Source organism: Cystoisospora suis, assembly GCF_002600585.1.
Source record: "Cystoisospora suis strain Wien I chromosome Unknown contig_111, whole genome shotgun sequence".
In the NCBI taxonomy this organism is placed as follows: Eukaryota; Apicomplexa; class Conoidasida; order Eucoccidiorida; family Sarcocystidae; genus Cystoisospora; species Cystoisospora suis.
Window position 1 is genome coordinate 78,846 of NW_027152913.1, and position 27,136 is coordinate 105,981.

General features: G+C 52.3%; 3 protein-coding genes across 3 annotated transcripts in view; all 3 read left to right on the plus strand.

Moving 5' to 3' along the window:
- Positions 1-701: 701 nt before the first annotated feature.
- CSUI_000246 (domain k- type rna binding proteins family protein) lies at positions 702-8,990 on the plus strand. Its single transcript, XM_068060480.1, has 9 exons — positions 702-1,409; positions 2,227-2,488; positions 3,044-3,195; positions 3,511-3,719; positions 3,984-4,132; positions 4,643-4,975; positions 5,435-5,668; positions 6,064-6,392; positions 8,683-8,990. The coding sequence occupies exons 2-9, from the start codon at positions 2,247-2,249 to the stop codon at positions 8,934-8,936; spliced, it is 1,902 nt and encodes a 633-aa protein (XP_067927541.1). The 5' UTR covers positions 702-1,409; positions 2,227-2,246; the 3' UTR covers positions 8,937-8,990.
- Positions 8,991-11,056: 2,066 nt separating this feature from the next.
- Positions 11,057-22,407, plus strand: CSUI_000247 (subtilisin sub8). Its single transcript, XM_068060481.1, has 5 exons — positions 11,057-16,510; positions 16,911-17,090; positions 17,926-18,111; positions 18,728-20,821; positions 21,164-22,407. The coding sequence occupies exons 1-4, from the start codon at positions 11,824-11,826 to the stop codon at positions 19,441-19,443; spliced, it is 5,769 nt and encodes a 1,922-aa protein (XP_067927542.1). The 5' UTR covers positions 11,057-11,823; the 3' UTR covers positions 19,444-20,821; positions 21,164-22,407.
- Positions 22,408-23,044: 637 nt separating this feature from the next.
- Positions 23,045-27,136, plus strand: part of CSUI_000248 (eukaryotic translation initiation factor 2 gamma) — an 11,007-nt gene continuing 6,915 nt past the window's right edge. The window contains exons 1-4 of the mRNA XM_068060482.1: positions 23,045-23,712; positions 24,600-24,662; positions 25,670-25,797; positions 26,306-26,443. Of these exons, the coding sequence (XP_067927543.1) occupies positions 23,677-23,712; positions 24,600-24,662; positions 25,670-25,797; positions 26,306-26,443 (365 nt within the window). The 5' untranslated portion in view covers positions 23,045-23,676. The remainder of the gene's footprint in view (positions 23,713-24,599; positions 24,663-25,669; positions 25,798-26,305; positions 26,444-27,136) is intronic.

Here is a 27,136-nt window from a genome sequence, read left to right on the forward strand (position 1 = left end):
GCAAAGGAAGACGAATAGCCTGCTGGGCCGGTGGCTTGTTGCAAGGTTCTATCAGCGGGAACGGTATTGAAACTGCTGACTCGGAAGATACGGGTGCACGCGCTGTAGCGTACGATGACTGAGTGCAGTAAAGTTTGACATGGAGTGACGGAACTACGCACACAACGGCGAGATGTTTCAAGAAGACGGAAAAGAATATAGACCGGTCCACGGTAGTCAGGCCGTATCAAGACCTGCCAGCGCCAAGTGGGGTTCATGCGGGGTGCATGTGCAGTCAGGTGAGTCAGGGAGAAAGCACACAACACCAGAGCAGGTGACGTAATGGCTGTGGCGTCGTGTGTAGAAGAGGCCGGGCTTCTTCCCCGGTGTCTGGCAAAAGACGGCCCTTATTTGAAATTGCTCCGTACTGCGGTCGCTTCAAGCGTCGGAGAGTCGTTCGGGAAAAAAAAAACCAGCAAACAGGTGAGTGCGGCATGTAGCTCAGCAAAGACTGCACATCGGCATACGTTGGAAATCTTGCTTTTCGTGATCCTTGCCTTGACGCGCGGGCTCCCCGGACTCCGACTCATCAGCAACCGGATTGCAAGCCGCGACTGAAGAAGTATTCACTCCAACAACTCGCCCCCCCGGGCTCACCGTCCTGTTTTGGGATACCAGTGTGTAAAGTTCGCTTTTCCGTTAGTTAAGTACAACTCTCCACCCAAGAATTCGCCCCACGACTACAGGTTCTGGTGGAGCAACTCTCGCTCTTTCTAGGCGCCGAGTCATCCACGTCACCTCTCTACGGCTGCTCATGTTTCACTTGTGGCACCCCGTTGCAGGGGCTCCCCTCGTAGGTGCCCGGGACCCGCCAAGTGAAGGGATCGCATCCAGCAATTTCCGTATATGAGACCTGACGTCGCCCGCCGTACATCCAGAAACCGGCTGAGGGTGCGCAAGTCTGGCTGCAAGAAAGCCAAAAACGGATCGGTACATGGCCCAGCGCACTGCTGTCCGGCCCTGCGCAAGAAGTTCAGTTGGGGGACGGCGTATCTACGGTTTGGATCATCTGCTTCCATGACGGCACCCAGCCTCCCCTCCCTACGACCTTCGAAGGTAAGCAGCACCAACGGTAATCCACCGTTCTTGGCGGTTGCCCAACCAACTTCCAACGAAGTAACGCTCTCTGGACCTTCTGAGGAGTCGTCGAAGGTTTTCGTAGGCTTACTCACGGCGACAACGACGGACAAGGAGGAAGCATGTGCGGACGTTCTGGAGGACAGTGACGTCTCTCTACCCGGTTTTTCTTCTCATAGTGCACGCGCTGCTGGGTTTTTCCCATCTGGGCAGGTTCACAGTCCGTGCGAGAAGTGCTGAACTGCGATCTTTTTCTTCCTTTTTCGGTTCAGCGTTCAATTCCTAAACCCTAGGTTAGTCGCTGACTCTCTGTGATCATCTTGTTTCGCTGCCCGGCTGCCTTTGCGTGGAGCCGGATTGGTCCCCCACATCCTTTTAGTTTTGGTGATGCCGCACTCATTTTTTTTTTAATCTTGGAAAGTTACCGGTGCGAGCTGTCCTCAGGAATTCGAGCCATTTCGGTAGAATGATTCGTTTTGTTTTCGCTGTTCGTCGCATTTGCCCTCTGTCTTACGCGAAGGGGGGCAGGGGCGCGTAGGTGTAGCTTCCTGCTAATGCTCAGTTGGGATCGCTTTCGCCACTCTCTTCCGTCGGGGAACGGGCGTTGTCGTTGAACTGGTGGGGAAAGGCGAACACTACGAGGAATGGATGTGCCGTAGCAGCACGTCATTCCAGAGGGCTTTCGTTTCGGGAACTAACTGTATGGCGCCTGTTGGCGAGTGCCCTCGTGTGACCCGGATTTGTCGTCCTTCCATTCTCCAGGGACTTTGCCGGGAAGGGGAAAGGATGCCAGTGAAACTGAGAAAGTGCAGCGGCGCTGGTGACCGCGTGTCCACATACGAGGCTGTAGAAGCGTACGGAGATGGTCCCGCTTAGTGTTTGCATGTATATCCAGGGTCCCTTCATTGGAGGACAGGCGAGGATTCCAGCTCTTTTCGGCCGAGACCCTTTATCGCATCTTTCTTGAGATCCTGATAGGCCCCTCTCTTGTATGTTTTCTCCCTCTTTAGCGGCGCGCCGGGCCGTTCTTGTTCCCCTTTTCAGCCTCGTGGCTTGTAGTAACAGGGCTTCAGTTTGCGTTAGCACGTGTTTGTCATTCTCTACCTACAGATCGCTTTTCCTCTCTTGCCATGGAAGAGAGCGAGGATGTCAAAATGGAGCGGCACTCCTCCGGAGGCCGGTCCCATTCCCGAGAATTGTCCCGCTCGAGAGAGAGATCAAGAGACCGTTCACCCAGGAACGACTGTTCTCCTCCTCGTGATGGAGACGCACGGGATAATGGCAGCAATGGTGACGATCGTCGGGGTAGTGGGAGCCCGGCTCGCAACAGTCGCTCGCGCTCGTATCACTCTCCAAGACGATCCCAATCAAGGTATACTCCCTCAACCAGCGCGGAGAATCGTACGATCGTCGTTTAAGTCTCTTCCTGAGCTTAGCGAAAGGGCGGGGCAGGGGAGAGAGCGGGCCATGGATATCGTGAATAGCAGGCGTTTTGTCTGTCCGCCCTTCATTCCACCATGGACGGTCTTCAATTTTCTTCGGTAGTGAGCGAATCTTTCGTATCGCCAGTCGCTGGTGTACAAGTTCATGTGTAGATCGCGGTACGCAGATTCCTTCCTCGAAGCGTCTAACACCGTCTAGTTTCTCGGCCTTCTTGAGTTTTCTCGTAAAGAACTCGGCGGGCTGAAGAATTATGATCCACTGCGTACGCCTCTTAGATCGCGTTCCTTCTGTGGTATTCGCGCTGTCCCTGATTGAAAGAGCAGCGCCANNGGGGGGGGGGGTGGTGGTGGTAGGGGTTTTTGGAGAGAAGGGGGGTGCAGAGGGAATCCTCTCACTTCAGCTCGTTGAAGGTTGTTATGCCATGATGTATTGACTGAGTTAACGTTGTGGGCAGGTGAGTGTGGTGTCGGCTCTCTTTTTTCAGAAGCTCTTCAAAGAATGGCCGAAGGCGATCACGCAGTGGAAGTCGCTCTCGTGACGCCCCTCTACGCCGTTCGGCAGGGTACTGGACAGATGGCAAAGAGGCATTTATTCTGAACATATCAGATGAGGATGCTTCCTTCATTCTTGGAGCAGGTACGTTCTTTGCCGGTATCACTCGCGCGCGCTTATCCAGTGTGTGTATAACTTGTCATTTTCTCTCACGGATTCCCGGTGCCTTTTCCTTGGGTGTGGTGCTTACGGCCTGCGGCCTGTGTAGTAGACCACTCTCTCTGTGTGAGGAAGCGTGGGCGGAAAACGGTAGGCGCCCGTGGAATTGCTCAGTCATGTGCTGGTGGAGATTATCAGTTATCTCCCACGTCTGGTTACCTGAGAAACCATTGTTTCAAGCAACACCGGGCTGAGTGAGGGATGTGTCAGTATGGTGCGCTTTCGTGTTCCCCTGCTTAGGAGGCCGTACAAAGCGCAAGCTGAGTCACGTCTGCGGAGCTGACTTGAACATTCTTGAGCGTGACGGGAAGACGGTGCTTGAGATTCGCGGAACTCCTGAGACGATCGACAGGGCTAAGCTGTACATCGGGTTCGTCATGCAGCAGCGAATTGGGCCTGTTGCTCTCCCTCCGGATGCTGAGAAGAGAGATGATCTTACAATCATTCATGTAAGTGTCATCTGGCATACTAAAAGAGGAATTCGCCACTTTCGGAGAGCTCCAGTTCATCTCTACCCTTGTCAGTGTGTTAGGTGAAAGCAAAGGTCTGGTGAGTCCTGTGGGGTTGTAGAGCGTCAGTTGGTCGATGTCTGCACTTGTTTGCGCCATACGAAGATGATCGTCGTGAGAGGGAGTCTTCGATTTCTGGCATGCATGTGGATCTAAAACCTTTCACGGCCTCTTCTCTCGTGCTTGGCTGCTGCGCTTGTGCAGGTCCCCCATGAATGCGTGGGCTACGTGACAGGAAGAAAGGGCGCTGGGCTGCGTAGCGTCGAGGAGGAATGGAATACTCTCATGTTCTTCACGGATTTGCGTTCCAAGGAGGCGGGTGAAACAGAAAAACTTGCGATTTTTGGTGAAGAGTAAGTGCCCAAGCTCCCTCAAGTAAAGCTCATGTCTGTGTATCGACAGATTCCATGTCTTGTGGCATATGAATGTATCTGTTGCTTTGCAGTTTCACTCGTGACGAGATCCACTATGACTCTTGTACTTTCGATAAACCATCTCGGACATCGCATTAGACATGAAGGGAAGCCTTTTGTTCACCTACAGTTGTGCCAGTGACATGTGGTGACGTTTCTGCCGCGTTGTATTTGTTCTTTTCTTTGCCATGAGTGAGGGTACGAAGGAGCAGAAGCAGATGAATCTGCTCAGATGGTCCGAAGCACTTGTGTATCTCAATATGTCTAGGTAGGCATTGTATGTGTCGTAAGGAATGTCGCTGCAGTAGTCCTGATCAAAGGTCGTCTTTCCTGTTTACCGTTGTGCAGTAGAGTCGCGTACTAGCCGTCGTATATCTCGTCATTGAGTTCCTAACTTGTATGCTGTCTGTAAAAATGCTTGATTCGTGTGGTGTGTTTTTCTCTCTGCAGACGCGCTCGTCGAGGCTCTGAACTGAAGGTGATGAGTGCCGTTGAGCAGAAGATGCCAGGTTACTTTATTAAGGATGACGAGGAGCATTTCTCAACGAATCCGGACTTCGACACAGATCGCATCCCTATCAAGATGGAAGACTATTCGTATGCCTTAGGACAACGAGGCAGCACTAGAAAGAAGCTTGCTCGAGCTTCAGGGGCAATTCTGGAGTATGTGGGTCGTCATGCCTACATTGCGGGGACCCTTGCTGAACGTACCCGAGCACGTCAATACCTTCAGTGGCTCTGTGCTCAACGCACGTCTTACGTTCATGTGGAGACCGACGGAAGGTAAGAATGACGTATAGTCTGTCAGTAGAGGAAGTTCTCCGTGTGCGTCTATGTCTGATGGGAGGATAGCTTTGATAGGAACAGTTTTCACCGTAAGACTGCTTGTTGGATCAGAGGGATGAGGGAAGCTCGTGCTTGGTGTCTCCTCCCTCGTAGGCACTGTACTGTGTGTGATGAATTCCAAATTGACCAAGAAAGGCTCTTCTTCTGTCTGAATGGGTGGTCTTCATGTGGGGGGTGAAATGGTACGAGGATGAGATATTTGTTAATGTTCACAACGGTTGTGAGGTAAGACAATTCCGGCTCCAATCTGTAGACAACAGGGAGCGCGGCAGATGGATGGAAGGTTGTGGATAGATGCTGTAAGTAACGAATTCTAGGTTAGATACGGAAGTTTGCGCCGGTTGGCTGATGGTACGTTCTGTGGTGTCTTCTTTGAAAATGGCTTTTTCTTTACAGAGACGATGTTGATGTGGTTTCTCTGCCGGTGGACGCTGTGGCGTATGTGACTGGAAGCAAAGGTAGCAATTTACGTCGTGCGGAAGAAGAAACCGGGACATTCATTTTCCTCGACGGGTCTCGTGGAGGTCGAGACGAACGTCTGCTTATTTTCGGATGGAATGCGGAATCTCGTGGACGAGCGAGGCAAAAGATTCTTGCACGTGTAGATGAGAAGATGTCAGGCCGCGCTAGGTGAGTCGCCGCCTTCTCCTTTGGTGTTTCTTTCATTTTTTCTCATAAGATCAAGGCTGATCGAGAATGTTGGTCTCCATCGTTTCCGCGTAGTAAAGTGGTGTCAGTCTATTTTTAGAACAACAACTTTGTATAGTGTGTGTGCTTCGACGCAGATCAACCTTGTGTCGCATCTGACTCGGTGTTTATTGCTAACGATAGAGAGGCGGGTGTTCCTTTTCCTATCCAATGAGAGAGTGTGTGTAGCCTCACTTGGTAGTTACGTTCGTCGTGGAAGTGTTCGCTCATGCATCGACGAGATGAATGTCTTTGAGGGCTGGGCTATTAGTGCCGCCAGCAGTGCATGCAGTCATGAATCATCCAGTATTCTTTGCGTGTTAACTCTCTGATTTCAGGCCACTTGGCGGAGGTCCGCGATACCGTTCTCGCAGTCCCGGCGGACGATACGACCGTGGGGGTCGTTACGGCGGTGGTTACGGCGGCTATGATGATTACCGCGGAGGAGGTGGATATGGCGGTGGTTATGGGGGGAGTTATGGAGGAGCGAGAGGAGATATCCGAAGTTACTACGGTGGTAGCGGAAGTCGAGGCCATTACGGTGGACGTGATCGTTCTCCAAGTCGAGATGGGTATCATGGACGCAGTCGTTCTCGTGACTACTACGGTCGAAGCGGAGGCGGGAGAGATAGGTCAAGGAGTTACGATAATCATGATAGTTATCGTAGTGGAGGAGGACGCGACAGATACAGGTAATCTCACCCGGGTTTTTCTCTTGACGTTACGATTTTTGTAGAAGATTGTTGTTCTCTCGATCACTGTTGTCCGCCGGAGCGCCTCCCGAGAGAGACGGGCCGGGCCGTGTGGGGTGGAGGAATACTGGGCCGGTGTTTCCCATGTTTTCTGATGTGACGGGTTCTGTCCGGCCTGGGGAATCCGCACCTGGCTGTATGTCTTTTGTCGTGACGGATTGCGGGTCTCTCTGGCTGGAGGACCTTCCCATGCTGCTACTGAGGGGATACCTATGTTCTGGCCGTGACGGGTTGGGATAGGTAAACAGACATAGGACGGCTATGTTTCAACAAGAGGGGGCAGGTGTGTGTGGGACACAGGGCAAGCTACCGATGATTCACGTGGACTCTCCTCTTTTTCTGCAACCCTCCCGTACAGGTAGATGCTGGTGGGCTGGTGGTCCGCGCTCGTGCTGATGTTTGGGCAGAAGAGGGGTGGTGGACTGCTGATCTACTACTACTACTACTCTATTCCACGTCGTGCTCTCTCGTGTTGTCGAAATCATCCAGTCAGCCTCATGCCCTAGTAGTCGTCGGCCCTCGCAGTTCCTCTACAGTTAAAATCGCGAACACCTTGAGAAAAAAACAAGTTCTCTTCGAGTTGTTTCGAGCAGACAGAGAGGCTTGAATGTCAGTCACACCACCTAGGACAACAACGCCGCTCGCGCAGTTTGTTATGTATTTTGTGCCGGCCTCGTGATGGGAGCAAGATATATCGTCACAAGCCTCCATCCATCCAGTTCCTAGCAGACGCCGGGGGGCGTCATGATGCTCTCTGAAATCGCTCGAGACATACAACAGAAGTCGAAAAAGAGCAAACAAACAACTGGCAGGACAACACCGTATGAAACAGACATGGACAGTCGCCGCTCCTAGGGTCACTAGAACGCCGTCGTTGGCCAACCACCTCCTGCCTGGTTCAGTTTTTGGGGTGCCGAGGAATGGTGACGATGGCATGCTGTGTGCACATCATCGTGTTCTACTCGGAAAAAGCGCAACCAGGACGGCTGGCGTCACCGAGAAAGAGAGAGTCGTCTCTCCGCTACAGTCGTTCGCAGTTGTCGGAAGCCGAATCTCTCGGGCCTGATGGTGGTGAACGCTGTCGTCTGGCGTTGTCCCTGGTGGTTTACATGCGTCCTGGCAATGTTCTACCAGGCGCTGAGCTTCACTTCTTTATCAACACGAGGGATAAGTGGTGTTAGGTCGTCACACACACTGGGTGGTTTTTGCTGTAACTACTAACCATTTTCATGGGTCCCCTTCTTGTGTCGGTCTATGGCATTACCTCGTCGCGTCCACTTCTCGCGGTATGGTAGAATGCGGATTGCATGGGCGACCGATTTTCATAAGCTTGCTGTGCACGGCAGGCGGTCGTTCCCTGGCTTCCTAATGACCGGACGCAGTCTTTCTGGTTAAGAAGAGGCGTTTAGTGTGAAGTCTACTTGAGTATGCTTTTCGTTTCATGACTAGTGGGTCTTCTTGCGCTATAGCTGATCTCAACAGCTTCGAGTAAGCAGGGAAGAAGGAACATCACAATGTGAAAGGTGCGGGATATTGTTGGTCATATCCCTGGTGGGTGTGTAACTTCATGGTTGTGTGCGGTGTTGCTGTTGGAGGTCGGTGAAGCAGGGAGTCTACATTATTCTCTTCTGGCATTTTGGCCGTCACCTACGGGGCGGGGCAAGAGATGCAGCATGTCCGAGTGTCATATTTCTGTATGTTTTTCTTTAGCACTTGAACCGAGAGGCGCTGCGGCTAGCTGTCCATGGGTTTTCGTGCCGGTCTTGTTGCTAGCCTCTCCAACGGCGATGACGGCGCATTCCTGTCTCGTTCCCCTTCCTAGAAAGGAACCAACTAGGGCGATCATATGATGCCTTGCCAGTCATCATCCCTTTCACCGCTTTCGTGCACTCGAGTCATCCATCAATTTGCCCATCGTTGATTCTCTTCGTCTAACGGGGAAAGCCTGGGATTGTTGATCGAGAGCAACGTGATTGGTTTTGTCTCAAGGCCGCCTGGAAGCACGCCACCAGTTTACAAAAATTCTGGTCGAGTTGCTTCCTGAATCGCCATGATGATGGCCGTCGTCATCTTTTCACGGGTGCACGACGACTCCGTGTGAAGACGGCAAAAAAGAAAGAAGCTGCCAGATGATGCAGTCCGTCTGGGAAAGTGTCCCGACATTCGCCTGTCCGTGTGTTATGTGTGTGTGATAATTTGTTGCAGGAGCTACAGCCGAGAAAGGCGGTATTCTCCAGATCGTGGCGGGTATCGCGACAGCCGTGACAGATACAGGCGCTAGGAGTTCGGAGATCGAGGCCAAAAGATACCCAGAACGTTCGAATCGGACGGATTCTAGGTGGCGCAGCCGTCAGGAGGCAGTCAAGGCGAAGGTGGTCGGTGAAAGACAGCTCCAGCAACAGTTTCTGCTGGATTTGATGTATAGTTCGCGGTTTAGGAACAGCTCGATGATAGGATGAGCGTTTGGCCTAGCAAGTGTGATCTAGCTCGCTGTCGTGTGTGTGGTGGTGGTCTGGTGGTCTCTCAAACGTTAGAAACCTAGGACTTTTCGTGTCCAAAGAAAAGAATCAAAGGACTCTTCTGGCGCCGCGTACAGAAGGGAGGATTCACGGAACTGCAGTGCCGTGTTAGTAGCTTCCCCTGGCCACGTCAACGTGCAGCCCAGAGGGGCAGCGTGAATGTTCGCCTCGGTTGAGTCAGTAGTTGCTTCTGTTGGAAAGCTGATTGTGGAGAAAATCATGGTTTAACCGAAACCTCGGACGTTAGGGGCGATATGTTCCCAACTGTCATGGAGACGGAAGCAGCTGGAACAAGAAGGTTCACGGGCAAGCTCAGTCCACGCGGACTTCGTTCTTCATGCTGTCGTCCGAGCGGCAATCGTTTTTGGTTACGCGGGTTCTGACCTGTGCATGCTTTTGAAAACCGAGATGCTTGCAGGCACTGCTGCTGTAGAGACTAGGTTGCAAGCGCGTGTCCCACTGCTAACTAGTAAACGAACCTCAGAAGGGACCTGAGTTTCTTGTCGTTCTTGCGTCAAATGCTCCGCGGGGCGGCCACTTCGGAACACGTTGAAACACTTTTCCACACTGCAGTGGACTTCCGACCGTGCACTGCTAAACAAGTTGTACGGAGAAAACCCTGTTTACACAATTTGACGGTCGACTAACCATCGTGTGGACAGATATCTGGTCGCGGATATTGAACTATCGTGGCAGGAACTCCGGAAGACGAAGCTAAACCGTAAAGTTCTGAAGTGGGTCCGAAACGCACTTTCCCGAGCGATACTCTGCGCACTGGATGGCAGGGGTCGGCGCTGACTTCCCTGGTGAATCAAAGGGCGCAAGGCTTCGTGGTATTGCTGCATGGATAATTGTATGGGTGTCATCCCTACTACTGCGATTATCTACTAGCAGGACTACGATGCGATAGAGATGCCGCATGTGCTGCGTAGCGGCATAGTGAGAAGACGGCGACACTAAAACGCCACACTTTAAACAACTGTGACCTCAAATGACTCCGGGTGTTTTCAACTTGTGCCCAACTGGACACGAAACCTGCGAGAGGCCCAACGCCCCTGTACCTGTAGTCGCGAGGTTACGACTTGATGTGGTACCGTCGTTCCTTCATTCCCTAAACATGCAAGAACCTGTTCGACCAACGCTAGCGACACGAAACAAATCCGGCTTCGCAAGAAGTGTACTGTTGACGGCAGTACCTGAAGGCTATATAGTTCCTGGTCGACTCTTTCGGTGAGCTCATGTAACGCTGTACACAAAGGGCAACCAGGTATGCCGATATTCTTTGCTAGCATTCGCTTTCCGGACACAACAGGTTCTGTCCTGATGACACTACTTAGATCTCGCGAGATGTTTTCCCGGGTAAGCGTGCTCCAGTTTGTCGTCGCTGACTGTTGGAAGCAGGCACCTAGCGTGCACGATGAAAGCACCGGTACTGAGCCTGCCTGCGTGCCGAAGGTCCTCGAGCGGGTGAGTAATCTTCGATACGAGAGGCCGGGACAAGAGGGGCAAAGCAGGTGTTACCCTATCGATCTCTAGAAAGAAAATGTCCGGAGCTGACTAGAGAAGGCGCCGCGTGAACTACTTGGAAAGGCAACGAACACCGAAGTTTGCGCCCCTGGCCCGCTAGACGACTCTAGGAAGGCAAAAGAACGCTGACAGCACTACCGGCAAAATCTCACAAGCTTCCGCGAAGAAAAACGAGTGAAAGAAAAAGCCTCAGAGATGGAATGGAGGGCCTCTGTTGATCACCCTGTCAAGTATTTTTCTCTCTTTAGCTGGTAGGTGCGGCCGACAACGGTTGTTGTCGCGGCAAAAAGAAAACTAGGTACATGTGTTCACTCACAGCAGGTCAGGCAACACGGAAAGCCCATACTGCTCGTTGCGCTGTTCGCTAGTCGGAGGGTGCCACTCGTGTGCCCGCCAGCTGGCGGGCGACCTCCCTCTCCCGTGGCGGTTCCACTCAGAGTTGCTGGCTCGAGACTTGTCCCTTCTGAGACAGCAAACTGCGTTTCCCAGCGCTGCTTCCAGAGCATCACATTACAGGTCGGAGCGGCTTTCCTCGGGTGATTCGTCTTGTTTTTGACCCGTTTCAAGACCTTGGGCGACCGGAAAAGGCGAGTGGCCTTTCCCCAGATCGTTTCGTGAAACACGAACTCTTTCATTCAGATCGGGGTCATCGCGGACTTCGTGGCTTTCCCCCGAAGAGTGATCTTGAACGCTTTTTCATCTACAGCCTTTCTTGCTTGAATGCTCTGACAGGTAACCAGCCCGTGTGTCGTCATGTGTACTTCGTGTCTTTTTTGCGGGCTTCTCGAGAGAGAAGCAGATCAGCCTTCACTGTCGGGGGTGGAAAGAAAGTCGCAGCTGGTCTAATCTCTCATTAATGTGAAGCAGCTGAGCTCGTCCTTCACACGACTGCCGGGTTCCAGATTCTATAACCCAGACTCTCCTGCGGGCTAGAAAGCAGTTGCTCGGCGTGACTGCCCACTGCGAGGTGTATCGCCTATTTGGGGACGAAGCGCTTCTTATTGATGAAAAAGGCCCTGGATTCCAAGTATAGCGTTGCCGGCTGTCCCGGTTACTGGGGATTCGGTGGCACGCGGAGACTCGGCTGCATGAGTTACGTTCTCTTTTCATTCAGTCTCGTGTCTGGAGTACTCACGGCCAAGTCGCCTGGTTTGCCTGCTTGTCAATCTTTTCGCAATCCAGAATTTACGAAAGGGAGTTGTGATTTGTGAGCCAGGACCCAGTGCTACTGGTGAAATCTACCTCCCGCTTTCCCCAGCTGTTCTTCAAATGCACCGGGGGCTTCACGAGGGCCTTGTTGATGCTACGGGTCTGGAGCACGGATAGCCAGTGCGACTTCCCTTTGGTGCCCGAGGAGACCAAGCAGCGTCGTAGTCTTCCACTAGCAATGGGATCGCAGTCCGCAGCTCGAAGACGGGCGCACCGACGGCGACCACGTATCGGGAGTGCTGCTGACAATAAGGAAACCGGCAGGCAAGTTAACAGCGTTTCCAGTGCGGCTCGAATCTTTGCAACCGGACGTGCCCTTCTTTCGAGAATTCCTGGTAACGCGCGGTGCAACGAAGCGCAAAACTTTTCAAAGGCACAGGGCACATGGAAGAATGCAACGTGCACTTCTGTTGAATTCCGCCTGGTCAGGCGGAGTACGGAAGTGCCAATCGCTGCATCAGCACACCAGCCAATGCCAGGCCGCCTGGAGAACTCTACGTTATCTCTTCCTGGTGAAGACCATGCACACCGATCTGCGCAAGAACTGCCGCGTGTCCCAGTTGTCCCGAGGCGCACCCGTCAGGCATCAACGAGCGTACTACTGTTGGTGAAGCTGTTAGCTGTCGTCTCCATTGTGAGCATGCTTTGGGAGGCCACTCTTCTCACTCGGCCTGGTGTGAGCCAGCCTTCGGTGCACACCTCGGCACCTCTCATCTTCTCCTCAGCTGCGTTTCTTGCAGAGATTCCGCACACGGCGTTCCCTCCAGCTCAAGCATTGGGACCAGGCCCTCATTTCTCCGAACATGGAGCACGAGTTGAAGCCGTTCCCCCCGCTCCTGGCCACAGTATTGATTCTGCCACAGACGGACACATCAAGGTCGAGCGGCACTCCCCGTTGGAAGGTACCCGCAGTGGCACTGCGCTCCGTGTTACACCGGCGCAACAGCACGCACTCCGGCCTCCGTCAGTGAGCGTCGGGAGCTACGTGCTCGACACCGGTGCCGCATCAGGTGCTGCTTCTAGGCTTGTTGGGGCGTCTCCACTGACCGGCCCGAAGGCGGGGCAAGATGACCCGACCCCTGTATGGGATGTTCACGTCGACCACGACGGCTGGCTTTTAGTAGAGGATCTCAGACTCAGCAAAATTGGCTTTGATGTAGTAATCAAGCAGGGAGAGCAGGTCGCACTGCCCTTCCTTCTTTCGGCAAACGATAGAGCCAAAGTAGTCTTAAGGGCCACCACAGATTTCGAAAGCTCTTCGAAGGCACTTGAGCACGCTGCCGACCTCATATTCATGAATGAGGTTGAAGCGAGACAGAATCAAGCTAGCCAGCAGCGAAGCTCCCACACATCCGGTTGCGGATCCGGAGACGAGCCTTGCCACGCAGACAGCCGCTCCGACTTTCACTATGAGACTAGTCGTGCTCCCTTCCCGTCCCTGCACACCCAGGCTGAGAGGGACATCCAAGGAGCAGATGGTGTACGGCGACTCGAATCAGGAAGTCCCATGAAGGGAACGCGCACCATTGGCCTCGCTCACTATGGGTCTTCTACACCCGGCATGCTCGGGTCGGTCGGTTCTGACGAGCGCCGGACTGCAACGAGAGCACGACGAAGACCTGACCTGGCAGCGAGGGTGAATCTTGTGCAACGAGCAATAGCCTCGCCTGACGCGGCTGGAGTAATGCATGTGGATACTGCAGCTTCTCGGCCGGCTGCCCTGTCTTTAAACTCCCGGTTTTCTCATGAACAAAGCGGCTTGTCTGTCTCGAACTCCCAATTTCGACATCCTTCCTCGCCTTCAACTTTTAAGCTCGCTTCATCCGATGAAACCCCTTCCGCTGCTGCGGGGAGCGGTCAGGCGCAAAGTGTCGTCGCGGACACCCGCCACATCACTGAGCCCTTAGTGACCCCGACGGACATCGTTTCGTCAGAGCCTTGGGAAGGATGGAGACAAACAATTCAACTTATGGCTGCTGAAACTCGCCGAATGGACTGGTCCTCTGCGCAGCGCATGTTACAGTCGGTCCGGCTACAGGTTGGTGCTGCTGTGGCCAGTGACTGGGCTACATCAGCCAAAGAAGATAACGACGTGTCTTCTGGTGGATCTCGCATTGGAGGAGGACGAAGAGCTGGCGACGCCCGAAATCTCGGGCAATCACCGAGGGGCAGAGGACACGTGGGCTCCGGTCATCTTGCAGGTCAGACCGCTGGCGCTTCCACGGAGGCAGGAGCTCAAAGGGCAGTACTACGAAAGACAGCTGCTTCAGAGAGAGAACACGACAGTGCCTTCGTGCGGAAGGAGGCTACCAAGGAGCAGCAGGAGAGAGGTAATCGAACCTCCCCAATTGAGAAGCTGCACTCATTGACTGGCAAAACAGATGCAGCCTTCGACTATAGCGACTGGGGCCTTGTAGAGCAGCAAGATGGGCTCCGGGAACAGGCAACCAGTTCTCCTACGACAGCCTCCGAGGTAGCATCAACCTTATCCTCAACTGACGACGTGCACTCAACAGAGAGAGAGACGGTCGTGGCAGGGTCGCTCTCAGACTTCGATGACACAACAAGAGACGGGACACCTAGCGGCGCAGCGGGGAAATTGCGAGCCACAGGTGCATCTCCGCAGACGCTGAAAAGTGATGAAGATATAGCCAGCCGACGCCAAATGGTAGTAGTGAACATCGACGCACTGGGCAGTCCAGTAGACAAAACTTCGGGACGTCCCCTGTTCTACAATGACCGCATTCTCGTAGGCTGGCGTTGCACACCTCATGAGCTCCGGGAGATCAAAGCGATGGAGCTTGAAGAGGACGAACTCCCAACGGGGGAAGCGGCCGACGGAATGACCCCGTCGGTCACCCGTGCTGGGACAGAGGCGAATACAGATGACCGCAAGTCGACTTACGGTTCGAAGCTGACCAAACACTGCCCTCGTGTTTCGGGGGACCTGCGATCTGCCGACAAGACGGAGGAGAATGCATGTGGGTACGTGCCTCCTGAGGTAGCCCTCGACGTCGGGACGTCTGAGCCGCTGGATGACAGATCCCAGGCAACGGAGTCGTTTGATCCGTCGACCCCTCTTCCCATTTCATCTTTCATGGAGAGATTAAAATCACCAAAACAGACCGAGGAGAGGCGTCGTGCTACCGACGTCTCCGAGGAGATGGCTTCACTGCCTCATACAGGGGATACCTATCACGCGGATACACCTCCTCGCCGCCTCCGTGTTCTCGAGCGGATGCTGAAGACCTATGCTGCACCCCAAGTGGAGTCAGTGAAGACCTTATTCCGTAGGCGACCGAACGCGAGGGCGCTGCGCAGGACAGGCTCTATCCATAGTCCAAAGCAAGGACCAAACAATCCTCCTGGGGTGACTGTACATTTTGACCGTCCTGCAAATGCTAGTAGTACCTACTCCAACGCACCGGGTCAAGAATCAACAGCAAACGATGGGAGTGCGCCCTTACACGGCGGAACCACACGCGGTAGTGTACGGCTTGCAGGTGAGGAGGCACTTGGCGGCTTGGAAGTAAAACCAAATGCCGACGGTCTTTCGCCTTCAAGTACAGAGGATATGTCAGAGCGTCCCCAAGCACGTGAAGACGGTGGAAGGAAGACAGATTTTTCAGCCCAAGGAAGCAAAGGCGAGCCTAGTTTACTAGATGATGACGAGCTTTGTGGAATGGACTTGATAAAGCTAACGTTGGGCAGCAACTACGCCCGGGGCACCGATAATAGAGGTGCAGGTGGTGTTGATGCTAACGACCTAACCGCTCTGAAGGCCTTCATACGCGAGTTTGCGTCAAACGACTATGTGGGGGATATCCTTTTCATCGTTCCGGATGCCCCGATTCATGCGGCGAACCTCCCTGACTTGGAGCATGAGGAAGTGGTGCCTCCTCCAGAAGTATCGGAGAAAGCTGCTAAGACAGCATCAACGAAGTTCGACAATCCCTCCGAAGCTAGTGGTCTGAGCGCATTTGACGATTCTCTGTTAGACGTGCAAAAATCATCCTCTGAGCCAGTCAGTCGGCAGCTATCACAAGAGCAATTACTGCCAGCAGAAAGCACTTTGGAACTGGATGATCGAAGAACGACGAAGTCCCGAGGGTTGCAGGAAATTTCGTACAATCACGGGAAGATTTCTGTGCCTGAGGCGGTTCCGAATGATCCTCTATTCAACTTACAGTGGGCCTTAGGACCCCCGAGACACGATTCACAGGGGGACGCAAACTTTTGCTTCAGACAGGCCCTGGAAGAACTTCAAGGTAAAGTCCCTGAAAATTCGGCAAACAGTAGCCGACCCGTACCCCAGTATCAGACACCCAGTAATTCACAACTGGCAAAAGTGAGGCAGCTGTGTGAGGCCGTGGGTCGAAGAAATGCTGTAGAGCCGTCCTCTCCTCGTGATCGCATTCGGTCGACAGGCCTGTCTGACGAGGATGGTTCGGTATATGAAGATGACGACAACACGTTGAATAGAGATGATGAAAGGAATGCGAGTTCACAAAGACTCGGTTCTCCATCTGACCCTCATGCACCAAAAAGAAAGGATCACACAAGTGGTCAAGACAAGGAAGCTGATGAGGCATCAAGAAAGGTACACCAACTGCAAGAACGAGATATGGGAAGGAGACGAGGGGGCTCAGACATTCCGGATGAATCGACGTTTTCGTCGAGTAACATCGACATGGTTCAAGCCTGGAGGCTGAAACTGAATGGTGGTGTCGAAGACAGTGACAGCAGACCGACCGTCCTCGTAGCTGTCATCGATACAGGTATGTTAGTAATGATCGGTCACCTTCACATTGGGATAACAAGGCAGGGCTATGGCTTTGGGTTGGTTTGAAGGTGGTGCTTGGATTTCATCTACTAAGAGCAAGAAGAGAAGTCGAAATGTGAAGAGACAGCCTCTTTAGAGGTCGTATACTCACCCTATAGTTGAGCACCCCCTGTGTCATGTCGAATCTAGGCGAGAACCGTGGAAGGTGAAGAAGAAGAAGAGGAACCTTCTTTGTCGTGGGTGGATTTCTTTGTGTAGTGAGATCCACCTAAGTTTGCAAGACAGTTCTTGTATTCTTTGGTGGGCACCCGGATGTAAGGATTCTCGAAGAGGGCGCTCTGCAACAGGCGTCGTTGATCTGTTCCGACTGCTTGTCTTTTTGTGTGAACACCCAGGGGTGAACTATCTCCACTCAGACCTCGCAGATAGCATGTGGGTCAACTCGCAGGAGCTGCATGGAATACCGGGATTCGATGATGACCAGAATGGCTACGTGGATGATGTCTACGGCTGGAACTTCCTTCACGGGAATAACAACCCCATGGATGACAATGGCCATGGATCTCATGTCGCAGGTCAGGGGGAGATAGTCACTGCATCACACGCCCGTTGTAGATAAAAGTCTAGATGAGATTTTGTGTGCTCTCTTGAAGCAGTGTGATTTAGGAAGCACCTTGTGTGTAAGAGAAGAGTGCTATGGTTTCGGGGCTTTTTGTTGGGAAAGGACGTACACAGGGATAGCACATGGTCGACTCTCTGACCCTTGTTTACGCGGCAGGAGATTCACGGTAGTGAACCGGGGGGGAGAGGGAAAGTTAACTAGTAAACGGGGAAGATAGTAGTAAGCATATGAGTTGGTCATGCAGTCGGCTGCGATCAACCTTCGCACCAAGTGACACAAGGAGGAGAAGATTGTACATCACCAGCGTGGCGGTCTGCACCTCGGGCTGGTTCTCCAGGGACTTAACAGCGAGCAAGGGGGATGACAGCTTGTTCTGTCTCCGACTCCACTCGGTTTTGAGTCCGACATATCTGACACCTCTGGAATTGGGTTGAAAGGAAGAGCCTTGGCTGCCGAGAAGGAGCCTCGACTATATATACCGAGGCAATGCGAACAGAGGGGTATGAACCTTCAGCGGGGGTTCATCGACGAGCTAAAGTAATACTTGTAATATATCGGTACTGTAGCCTAGCAGCATCTCCGAGCATTGTCTAGTGTTTCGCGTAGTCGGCGTCATGGATCCTGAAGTGAAATAAGCTCCCAACAGAATCTTCGACGAAGAAAAAGAGGCTCGCAGGGGTTATATTACGTCGCGGAGGATGTCTTACTCACAGCATACACTCAGGGGTGGCTCACTCATGCATGTTGTTCAAATTTGTTGGTGGTACGGGTGTGTATGCGTGGCTCAGGGATTATCGGTGCTCAGCGCGATAACAAGATGGGAGTCTCCGGTATCAGCAACCATGCCCGAATTCTGGCTTTGAAGATTCTCGACAAGAAAGGTGAAGGCGATGTATCGCATGCCATTCCGGCAATCAGATATGCCCTGGACAACGGTGCAAAAGTCATCACCAACTCCTGGGGAGGAATATCCGGTCAGTGATCTAATAATCTCCTTGCTCGAACTGCCCGGGGGGCACTCTAACCTTCGTTTCTCATTTCCCATTCGAAGCGATACGAGCGGCTTCTTAGAGATTAGCTATTCTCCGTACGACCACAACTCGCTCTCGCCTCGTACAGACTGCACGCCCAGGCAGATGGGTGCCGCGACTTCACAGGGATGCCGTGGCAGCTGGAGTGTAATGAACCCACGCCATTCTACTTTGAGCTTGCGACTAAAAGCTGACGTATTTGACACAAGAGGAGCTCCGGTAACCCGGCAGTCTCCGGGGCAATGAGAGGTTGTTTAGCTTGGAGCGAAATCTGTCCATACACTCCGAATTCTATGCTCCCTCAGCTGTGACCGACCCCATTCCAGCCGTACTGTGGTGTGCAACAGGTCCGATCTGTTAAGCGGCTCGGCAGTTGCTGATGTGCATCCCTACAGTCGGTTGGAGATCGTTTCTAGCTCATGGTACGATGAGGTGGATCACACACTATCCAGTCTATAGGTTTCGTTGTGTTAGGACGTATGTGGAGTGACACCCCGGTACACTGTGTAGCAGATCGGAGGCTTTGAATTGGTTAAGTGTTCTGTGTTTCTGTAACCAGGTCCGGGCACGCAAATCCTCGGAGTACTTCTGAAAGAAGCCGTGGCCGATGCCAGCGGAACTGTGTTCGTCATTGCTGCCGGGAATGACGGAATGGATATTACAAAAGACCCTTATTATCCAGCCTCGTTTTTGCGAGACTGGACAATCACCGTGGCGGCGCACGGGCGTGACGGGGCTCTGCCTCACTGGACAAACTACGGCCAACGCAATGTTCACCTAACAGCTCCTGGTGAAAGCATTACGAGCACATGGATAGGAAGTGGCTACCGCTTAAGCAGTGGGACCTCTATGGCTGCGCCCATGGTAAGCGGAGTGGCAGCGGAAATTCTCGCTTACAATCCAACACTTCAGCCACAACAAGTTGTCGACGTACTCGTTCAAAGTGGTGTTCATGACAAGCGCCACAAGAACTTGTCTCTGACTGGCTCACGGCTGAACGCATACCGGGCTATAGTGCTTAGTCAGCTTCAGTTCTTTTCGGTGTCTGCGGGAGAAGTCCACATTGGAGGAGCAGAGGAGCCGACAGCGGAGGTCCAGGTATACTTTCGAGCTCAGTCATTGCCGCCAGGTGTCTATGAGGGCAGCCTGGAGTTGGTCTACGCGAGACGAGCTCCAAATGGCACCAAGAATCCAGGAGTTCTTTCTGGCGTGTTCAAGCGTCGAGTTGTTCAGCTGGTCCAAGTGAGCCTACCAGTCAGGCTAACTGTGGTCTAGCCCGTGGACCGCTTCTCAACTTGATATGATGCTGGAAGGGAAAAATCGATGTTGAAGGACTGGAGCCGGCGCGCAGGAAAATTTTCAAGATATTTTTCCCCCAACGGGTTTAGCAGGTTTCAAGCAGGTTTATCTCGGCAGGTGAACAGCTGGCACGTGCGCTGGCCTCCTTGGCCTTGTTTCCGCGCCTCTCGGTGTTCTATCAAAACCTCTAACAGTGCTCAATGACATTTGAATATATTTGGCAATGTTTAAACAGACTCGCGCTCTCGAGCCATTGAGTGAAACGCCCCTTCACTGTGTAAAGCATCAGCCCTGGTGCCGCCCGTAATCACAACAGATGCCGTACGACCGCTTGACAGTGGCTTACCACGTACCACGACAGCACGGCTGCACTTTGCAACCTCCCCGGCAGGTTGTCTGGGTGTGGACGTGTGCATGCGAGCGGCGTTAGAGTATCTCTCCCGCCCCTGGGATGGTTGAACGCTGTTTGTGAAGGTTTTGCTGCCCGAGCTTCGCCTCCTACACAAAAGAACGCCGCTCAGGACTGCTGTGTTGAAGACTGCTGCGCCCAGAACCTGGTTTCTACTGCTCGCATGCAGGAGAGGCGTTCCTCGCATGCAAGTTGTAGAGTAGGGAATTGCCTCAATGGCACGCTTCTTCGTAGGCTTTCCCGTCGGGGCATGCCTCTTTCTCTTTTGCTTCCTTACTCATCTTGGACTATATTACTACTGTCCAAGCCTGGCCGGTTTGCCCTCTTCGGCACGGTCAACTAACACCGAGACACTGCTACCTAGCTCAAGCGCTGTCCAGCCGGTGGCACTTTACCGTCGAGTCTGTCCATCTCGTTCGCATCCGGCCACCGAATATACGCAGTGTCCTGATATAGATCTTCCTGGACGGTCGTGCGTGCTCACCGCGTGTGACAGTCTCTACCGTCCTGGCTTTCGTCCGGCCAGCATCCGAACAAGGCGCTGTACAGGCACGAACCGCCCATCAAGAACAAGATCTAGATTAGGGAGGATACTTCGAAGGCTCCAGCTGAAATCGCTGCTGCCGCGTCTCGAACCTGCGGCACCGATGGTGGCGAAGCTGCAGCCTGACCCCCTCGACAAGAAAGCAGGAATTACGGACAGTCCTGGCAGGGGCACCAGCGCGGCTCGGTCGTTAGATGAGCGCCGGACAGGGAGCCCTCCTCGCGGCGTCAGTAATCCCAGCACGACCCATACTGTATCTTCAGGTCCCTACTTAGCACTTGAATGGAAACGGTACCCGTTTGATTTCGCCAAAGGTGAATTTGTGGTCGGAGGTTTCCCTCTTTATGTGGATACGCCGGACCAAGTCCGTGCTCCGGAGCTGCGGCAGGACGCTGACACCGGTGAGTCATCAAAAGAGACAAGCTGGTACTCGAATTGACGCTCCCAGGCCGTCTCTTGTGGTTCTCTCTATTTACTGTGGTCGAGCCGGTGGCGGCGTCAAGGGAGGGCGATTTGTAACAACCATAGCAAGGTTCACAGTCTTGATTTGGGCGGTTAGAGAAAGTGCACAGTAGACAGTACACCCCCTGAAGAAAACCCCACACTCTCTTGCAGTGTGTTCTTGTTGATGCCTACGGCTCATAGGCTTCAGCTCTTTCAAGCTGTAGACATCAAGCCGACGCTCCCTGGGCCTGCAAGCAAAGCTTTTCGCTCACTGCCCGATGCGTGTGTGTATGATACAGGGAATTCCGTGTGGGACGGAAGCGTCGTTCTTGCGCGATTCGTCGCCCGAAAACTTTTTCCTGTCCCTTCTGAGCACACGGGGAACTCCGACTCAGTTTCCGCTGCTGGCGAGTCAACACCAACTCAGACAGCTGCTGACAACTTTCCCCGGGTGATTGTAGATCTAGGTTCCGGCCTTGGAGTTGCAGGCCTAGCGACCGCAGCTGCAGCAACGGCCGCTGCTGTGCATCGCAGGATCACAGGCAAAAGGCCGCGGGCAGGAAGGAAACAAGATGCATCTGGTGAACAAGGGACTCTACCTGCAGAGACTAAGAAGCCACTTCCGCTCCCGCTGGACGACGAGCAATGCTCCTCCCGTCCTGAAGGCAGTGGCCACGCTGGCCGTGACTCGGTGTCAGAAGAAAGGAGTGCTGATGGGACTGTAGTGATACTTACAGATTTGCCGTACTGTATAGGGAATCTCATGCACAATGTATGGAAGAATCAGCACTTTCTGCGGGTAGGCAGCTCACGGGCGCTTACCAATCACCTCAGCACCCATGAGGTAGTGGCGTCGGGGGAGAACGCCATTTCCAGTCAGGAAGACATACCTTCCGGAGAAGCGACCATCGAGGGAAAAACTACCGTATTTGTGTCTCCACTCGACTGGAATGAGCCTCAGCGTAGCCGGTCGTGGACCGCGGGAAACATTGACCCAGGCACAGTCCAGGTGCTTGTTGGGGCCGACGTTGTGTGGCTGACGAGTCTCATTGAGCCGCTAGTAAAGACGATCAGATGGTTCTGTGACGAGAGGCAAAAGTGGCTTGAAGTCAACTTGGAAGGGCGTGTGCGATCGACTGGGAATGACACGGGCACTCGAACACAGGAAAGTCCCTTGGTCACTTACTTGGCGCACCAGACACGCTCAGAGCTGACCGACAACATTCTCTTTGCAACGCTCGCAGCACAAAACTTACAGGTTGAAGTAGTGCCGTTCGATGATCCGGTGGCAAACAAAAGTCCGAATATTCGGATCCTGAAGATCTGGGGGTACTCGTAGCGTAACTTCAAGCCTTCCCGTCCTTGCCGAAGCAGCCTCGATGCCTTGTTTAGGGTTCCTAGCAGCGGAGTACCGATCACGAGAAAAGAATGTGGCTTGTTTTCGTGCGCCTGATGACAGCCAGTTTCTGCAATGTTACGTATTTGTCTGGGTTTGTGCTGACGAACCTTCCACGGGTAGCACCCGCTTTGCTTCTTGGGGTCAACGAAGTCAATTGGCACCGCTGGGATTTGGAACGTGTGAAGTCCTAGCGGCAGTGTACCTGAATGGCTAGTAATCTCGTGCGCCTGGCACATCGCATGAGGACAATATGGCGCATGGCAGTCAAAATATCTTTGTGTTCAGAGGCTGTCGGGGTCTCTCTCTGGCACGGGCACTCCTTAGGCGAAACAAAAAGCCAGCAACTGTAGAGTACAGGAGTCAAAGAGATTCAGCACACAGAAACTGTAGGCACTCCCATCTAGACGCGGGTATCTGCAATGAACTGCTTCGTCGCTGGCACTGGGTCTCCCGAGCCGGGGCTGCCGCCAGGATGAGTATCTGACTGGGAATTGGAGATGACAGTAAATGTGTCACGCCCTCCCTTCAGCATGTATACGAAAGAGTACAGCGCATCACCGTGGCATCATTGTAGAGACACAGTGGATGTTAGCTGCGTTTTCGCAAGATGGCTCCTGTACCCGTACGTACGTTGCGGCCTGGGGAGAGACAGACTGCTAGCAGCATAGGCTCTCTTCCCGCATGCAGCAAAACCGCCAGGTGCTAGAAGCCCTCTCGCTCTCCCGTGTGACTTTCGCACTGCTCTCAGAGGACTGACTGTATGGAGTCGCCGTTGATTTTACGCAGTTGATTGATCCAAAGTGAGGGGATCCTTGCTTGGCTACACGCATGAAGGGGTGGGTTTCCCGTGCTTTTCTTTTTCTTGTGTCGGTCTTTGTTCTCGTCTTGTTCGGCTTGGTAAGTATCCCCTTTTCTCGTTTGTATAGGTCCCTCTCTCCTTTTCCTCTTTCCTGCTCTTGTAACCACCCCAAGCACGCCCCCAGCCCCTCACACTCCAGGACGTTCTGCATACACCGCGCTCCACTTGGCCTTGTTTTTCGGTTTCTTCTCCTTCTCTCTTTCAATCGCTTTACTTCTCAGTACGTTTTAGTTTCTACTCGGTTGTTGTCTTGAAGTCCGTCTTTCCTTTGACACTGTCTGTCGTTCCCCTCGTTTTTCATCCTCTTCTTCCGTGTCCCCGTCCTAAGGTCATTGTGTTGCTTCTCTTTTCTCATTGTCTCTTTCTCTCCTTCTGATCTGTTCAAATTTTTTGTTCTCTTGCATGCGTTATTTTACTATCATTTTCCGGTTCATAAGCTCCGATTCCTTCTCTTTTTCCGGCCTCCCTGCTTTTCGCCGCCGGCTATTTAGAACTTAAGTGTCCCAACAGCCAGGCCTCAAAGCCCCCTCAACTTCCGTCCGGTTATCACAAACATGGCGACTTCTACATCGGATCATCTGATGCCCCAGGTTCGTACGAATTCTCTGGGAAGCTTCAGACAATCTCCATTCTTCCCCGGCGTCGGCTAGAGACAGATCTTTTCCTTGGAACCACTCTCTGAAAAAGAGAGGATACACGAGCTTGACAAAAGACAGTGGGAACTCCTGGCGAAGTCACCTCCTTCTTTCTTTCAGCAGCGGGCGTAACTGGTTCTTCCGCGCTGTTTACATAGAGTGGCTTCAGTCGACCCTTCTGACTTTGAGGGGTGTATCCGTCAAGTGTAGCTAATTCTTTAGAGAGAAAAGAAGCAAGAGGGAACGGCATGCAACGAGCCAATGTACTACTACATAATTATGCTCTTCAGTGTAACCTGGCGGCTTTCTTGGGTGCAACTTCCCACTCCCTCCCCTCCCCCCGCTCGGTCTCCTTTCAAACAATCTGCTTCACTTCACTTCAGATCTCTTCTTGTATATGTCACGCCCTCTTCTTGCTTGTGCCCCATTCTGATCAACAGCCGCTCAGCTTGTTCCGATGTCTTTCTTTCGAGTTGCTTCACCTCTGTATTTCTATATATAACCCATGTACCCGTCGGCGTCTTGCATTTGTCTCTGCTACTCTAACAATGACACACGAAGTCCTTCCTTTCCTTTCTCAAGGGGAGAGAAGACAGCTCGGCGCGAAGTCACGTATCCGGCTCTTTCATGCCTATGGTAATGAAGCCTGTTCAAAGGAGACTGCCAAGTTCACTGTGTTCACCTGTCTCCTTCCCTTTGTTCCTCGTGTAGGGAGGGGTGCGGGAGGGTGTACATACACCCGAAGGGTCTGGAGAGCGGACGCTCTCCGACTGTGTCGGTGGGTTTGTTATTCCTCTTGCATACCGTCTTTCATATCCGTCTTGTTTCTTTCGTCTCTGCAGAACCTGGAGACATTGGATATCAGCAAACTGACACCGCTGTCTCCTGAAGTCATTAGTCGACAGGTATGTATCGACGTATGGGTTGGCTGATTGATTGAGGGTTGTGTTTTCTGCATTCTGAAGAGGCTCGCTCTATGTGTGATCCTTGATATCTTGGAGAGATTCGCTAGTAGCTCCATCTTCCTTTTCTCCTTCCCTCTCTTGCCTGGTTCTTCCCTAGCGTCACTAATGCCCTACCCTCCTTGTATTGAGGGTGTTAGAAAGCTCTCTACGTTTTGAAAATACATAGGCATCTTTTCATGTGTGTCTCCCCACACGAGAACCATCGAGGTCCGAGTTCAAGTTAAAGAGCCCTTTTGCCCATCTTCCCGCCGAAGTGGCAATTGGTTGAATGACAGGGGCGCCTTCCTTACCTGATCCCCTACACTATTAATCAAGCAATCGGAACGGCTATGTTGTACCTACCTACTTTTAGTTAGCTCTATCACGGCTGCGGACACTTCTCTCTCATCCCGTGGTCGTCTCACTATCTGGGACGGGGAGAGGATCTTGAGGTGTTTCAAGTATGAAATTCCACGAATGACTCGGCTGTCCCCAGTCTTTTTGTCTGACTACTGCAGTCACGTCGTCTGTCTGTCCGTCTATGTATATAGATTGATGTATATACACTTGGATATGCTTGCGTATGTAGATACTTCGACATCTGTATCACATCACCTACTCAACCTACTGCTTCCTCTTGTACGGCAGTTATCCTTCTCTGGACGGATTTTCGGGATATCTTTAGAAAAGACTCCTCTTCTCAACCTTCACTCCTTCCCCCTTCTATCAGCTTCAGCACAAGTGTGACAACAGTAGGGATTTATCCATAGTCATGTATATCTCCATACATGTATGTGCGTATATAGGTAGATATAGATATCGATTTGTTAATATACATAGGTGTGTCTATGAAATGCCGAGAAGATTCTTTCTGGCTGTACTAACCACACGGATGTGTAGGCGGAGTATGAATGTCTCAAGGGGACAGTTTGCATGTATCTCCTTTTCCTTTCTTTTCTTTTTCTCAGGCAACAATCAACTTTGGAACCATCGGTCATGTCGCTCACGGGAAATCGACTGTCGTTCGTGCCGTCTCCGGTGTACAGACAGTTCGTTTCAAGCATGAGAAAGAAAGAAATATTACTATCAAACTTGGGTACGTACGCGGATCAGTTCTGCGCTCCGATCTTCTCACACTGCTAAAGAAATGACGTTGGATGAGAAGACCGTTGAAGGTATTCTCCCACCTCGTCCCCTTGTCCATCCTCATCTTTGTCTTCGCTGACAAAATAGAAAGTGATGTATCCATGCATGCATGCAGTCTATTTCTTGGCTTGGAAGGAAGGGAAGAGCCACTCTTGCCATACGCGCGGTGCATTTCTTCTTTTACTTTTTCTCCGCGCTTTTCTGCGATTTCCTCCCTTCCTCGCTCAACTGTGAATGACAACTTCAGTGCTTGCCTCTGTGTTGTGAGAGGTAGGTGGAGTTTCTCTTCAATCTGTCTTTTCCTGAGATGGCTCTTCTTCTCCCCACTTCCTTTCTTTCAGTAGACATCATGCAAGTTCGTAATATCATCGACTCGCGGCATCCACTAACGAAAGTGGCTGTGCTCTCGCGGAGAGGATTCTGGTGTATGTACACCTCCCTGTTGTTCTTGTTCCCAGATATGCGAATGCGAAGATCTATCGGTGTACGAATCCCGAGTGTCCAGAGCCTGAGTGCTATAAAAGTTTTGGAAGTTCGAAGGAAGATAACCCTCCTTGTCCTAGACCCGGGTGTGGTCACAAGATGCAACTGTTGAGGTAAGCAAAGAAACAAGGAAGGAAAGAAAGAAACAGGTGTTAAAGAAAGAAAAAAAGAATAAAAGGAGTTGATTGAAGTGGCCTCTTCTCCAGTCACTTCACGCTCATGCGGGGTGTTTCTATGCGTGTAGCTGTATGTGTGTAGAGAGAGAGAGCGATAGGCAACTGAATTGGTTGTTGTGACGGGAGAGAGAATCTCTTCTTAGCCATGGCGCTGTAACGGACCGTCTTCTTAATTGATCTTCATCTCGACATGCGAGAATAAAGGCGTACATACCGGTGCAGTCCTGAAACGCGTCAGATGCCTGTGAAGCCTCTCTCTCCGTCTATATATGTGTCTATAGTATAGGTGTGTGCTTGAGCATACAGCAATTGTATAGTGTATGTCTTCAACTGAGTTAAGCATCCCGGCTTCTTGTTTCGTTCTTGGGAGTTTCTTTTCCTATCTCTGCTTACTTCTGGAAATCTGAGCTTTGTCTGTATAGACATCCCATGCATCCCATGCTGTAGCGTGAGTTGAAGAAAACAAATACGTGTATCTGAAGAGGAGTCGTCCTTCCTTGCCGCTTGTCTTTCCTCCAAAGGTCTCCCTCTTCTACTAGTGTCTTCACATCCATTCACTCAAAGCCGTCCGCCCCTCACTTATACCCCGTTCTCTATCTATCTATCCTTAATCTATCTATCCTTTATCTA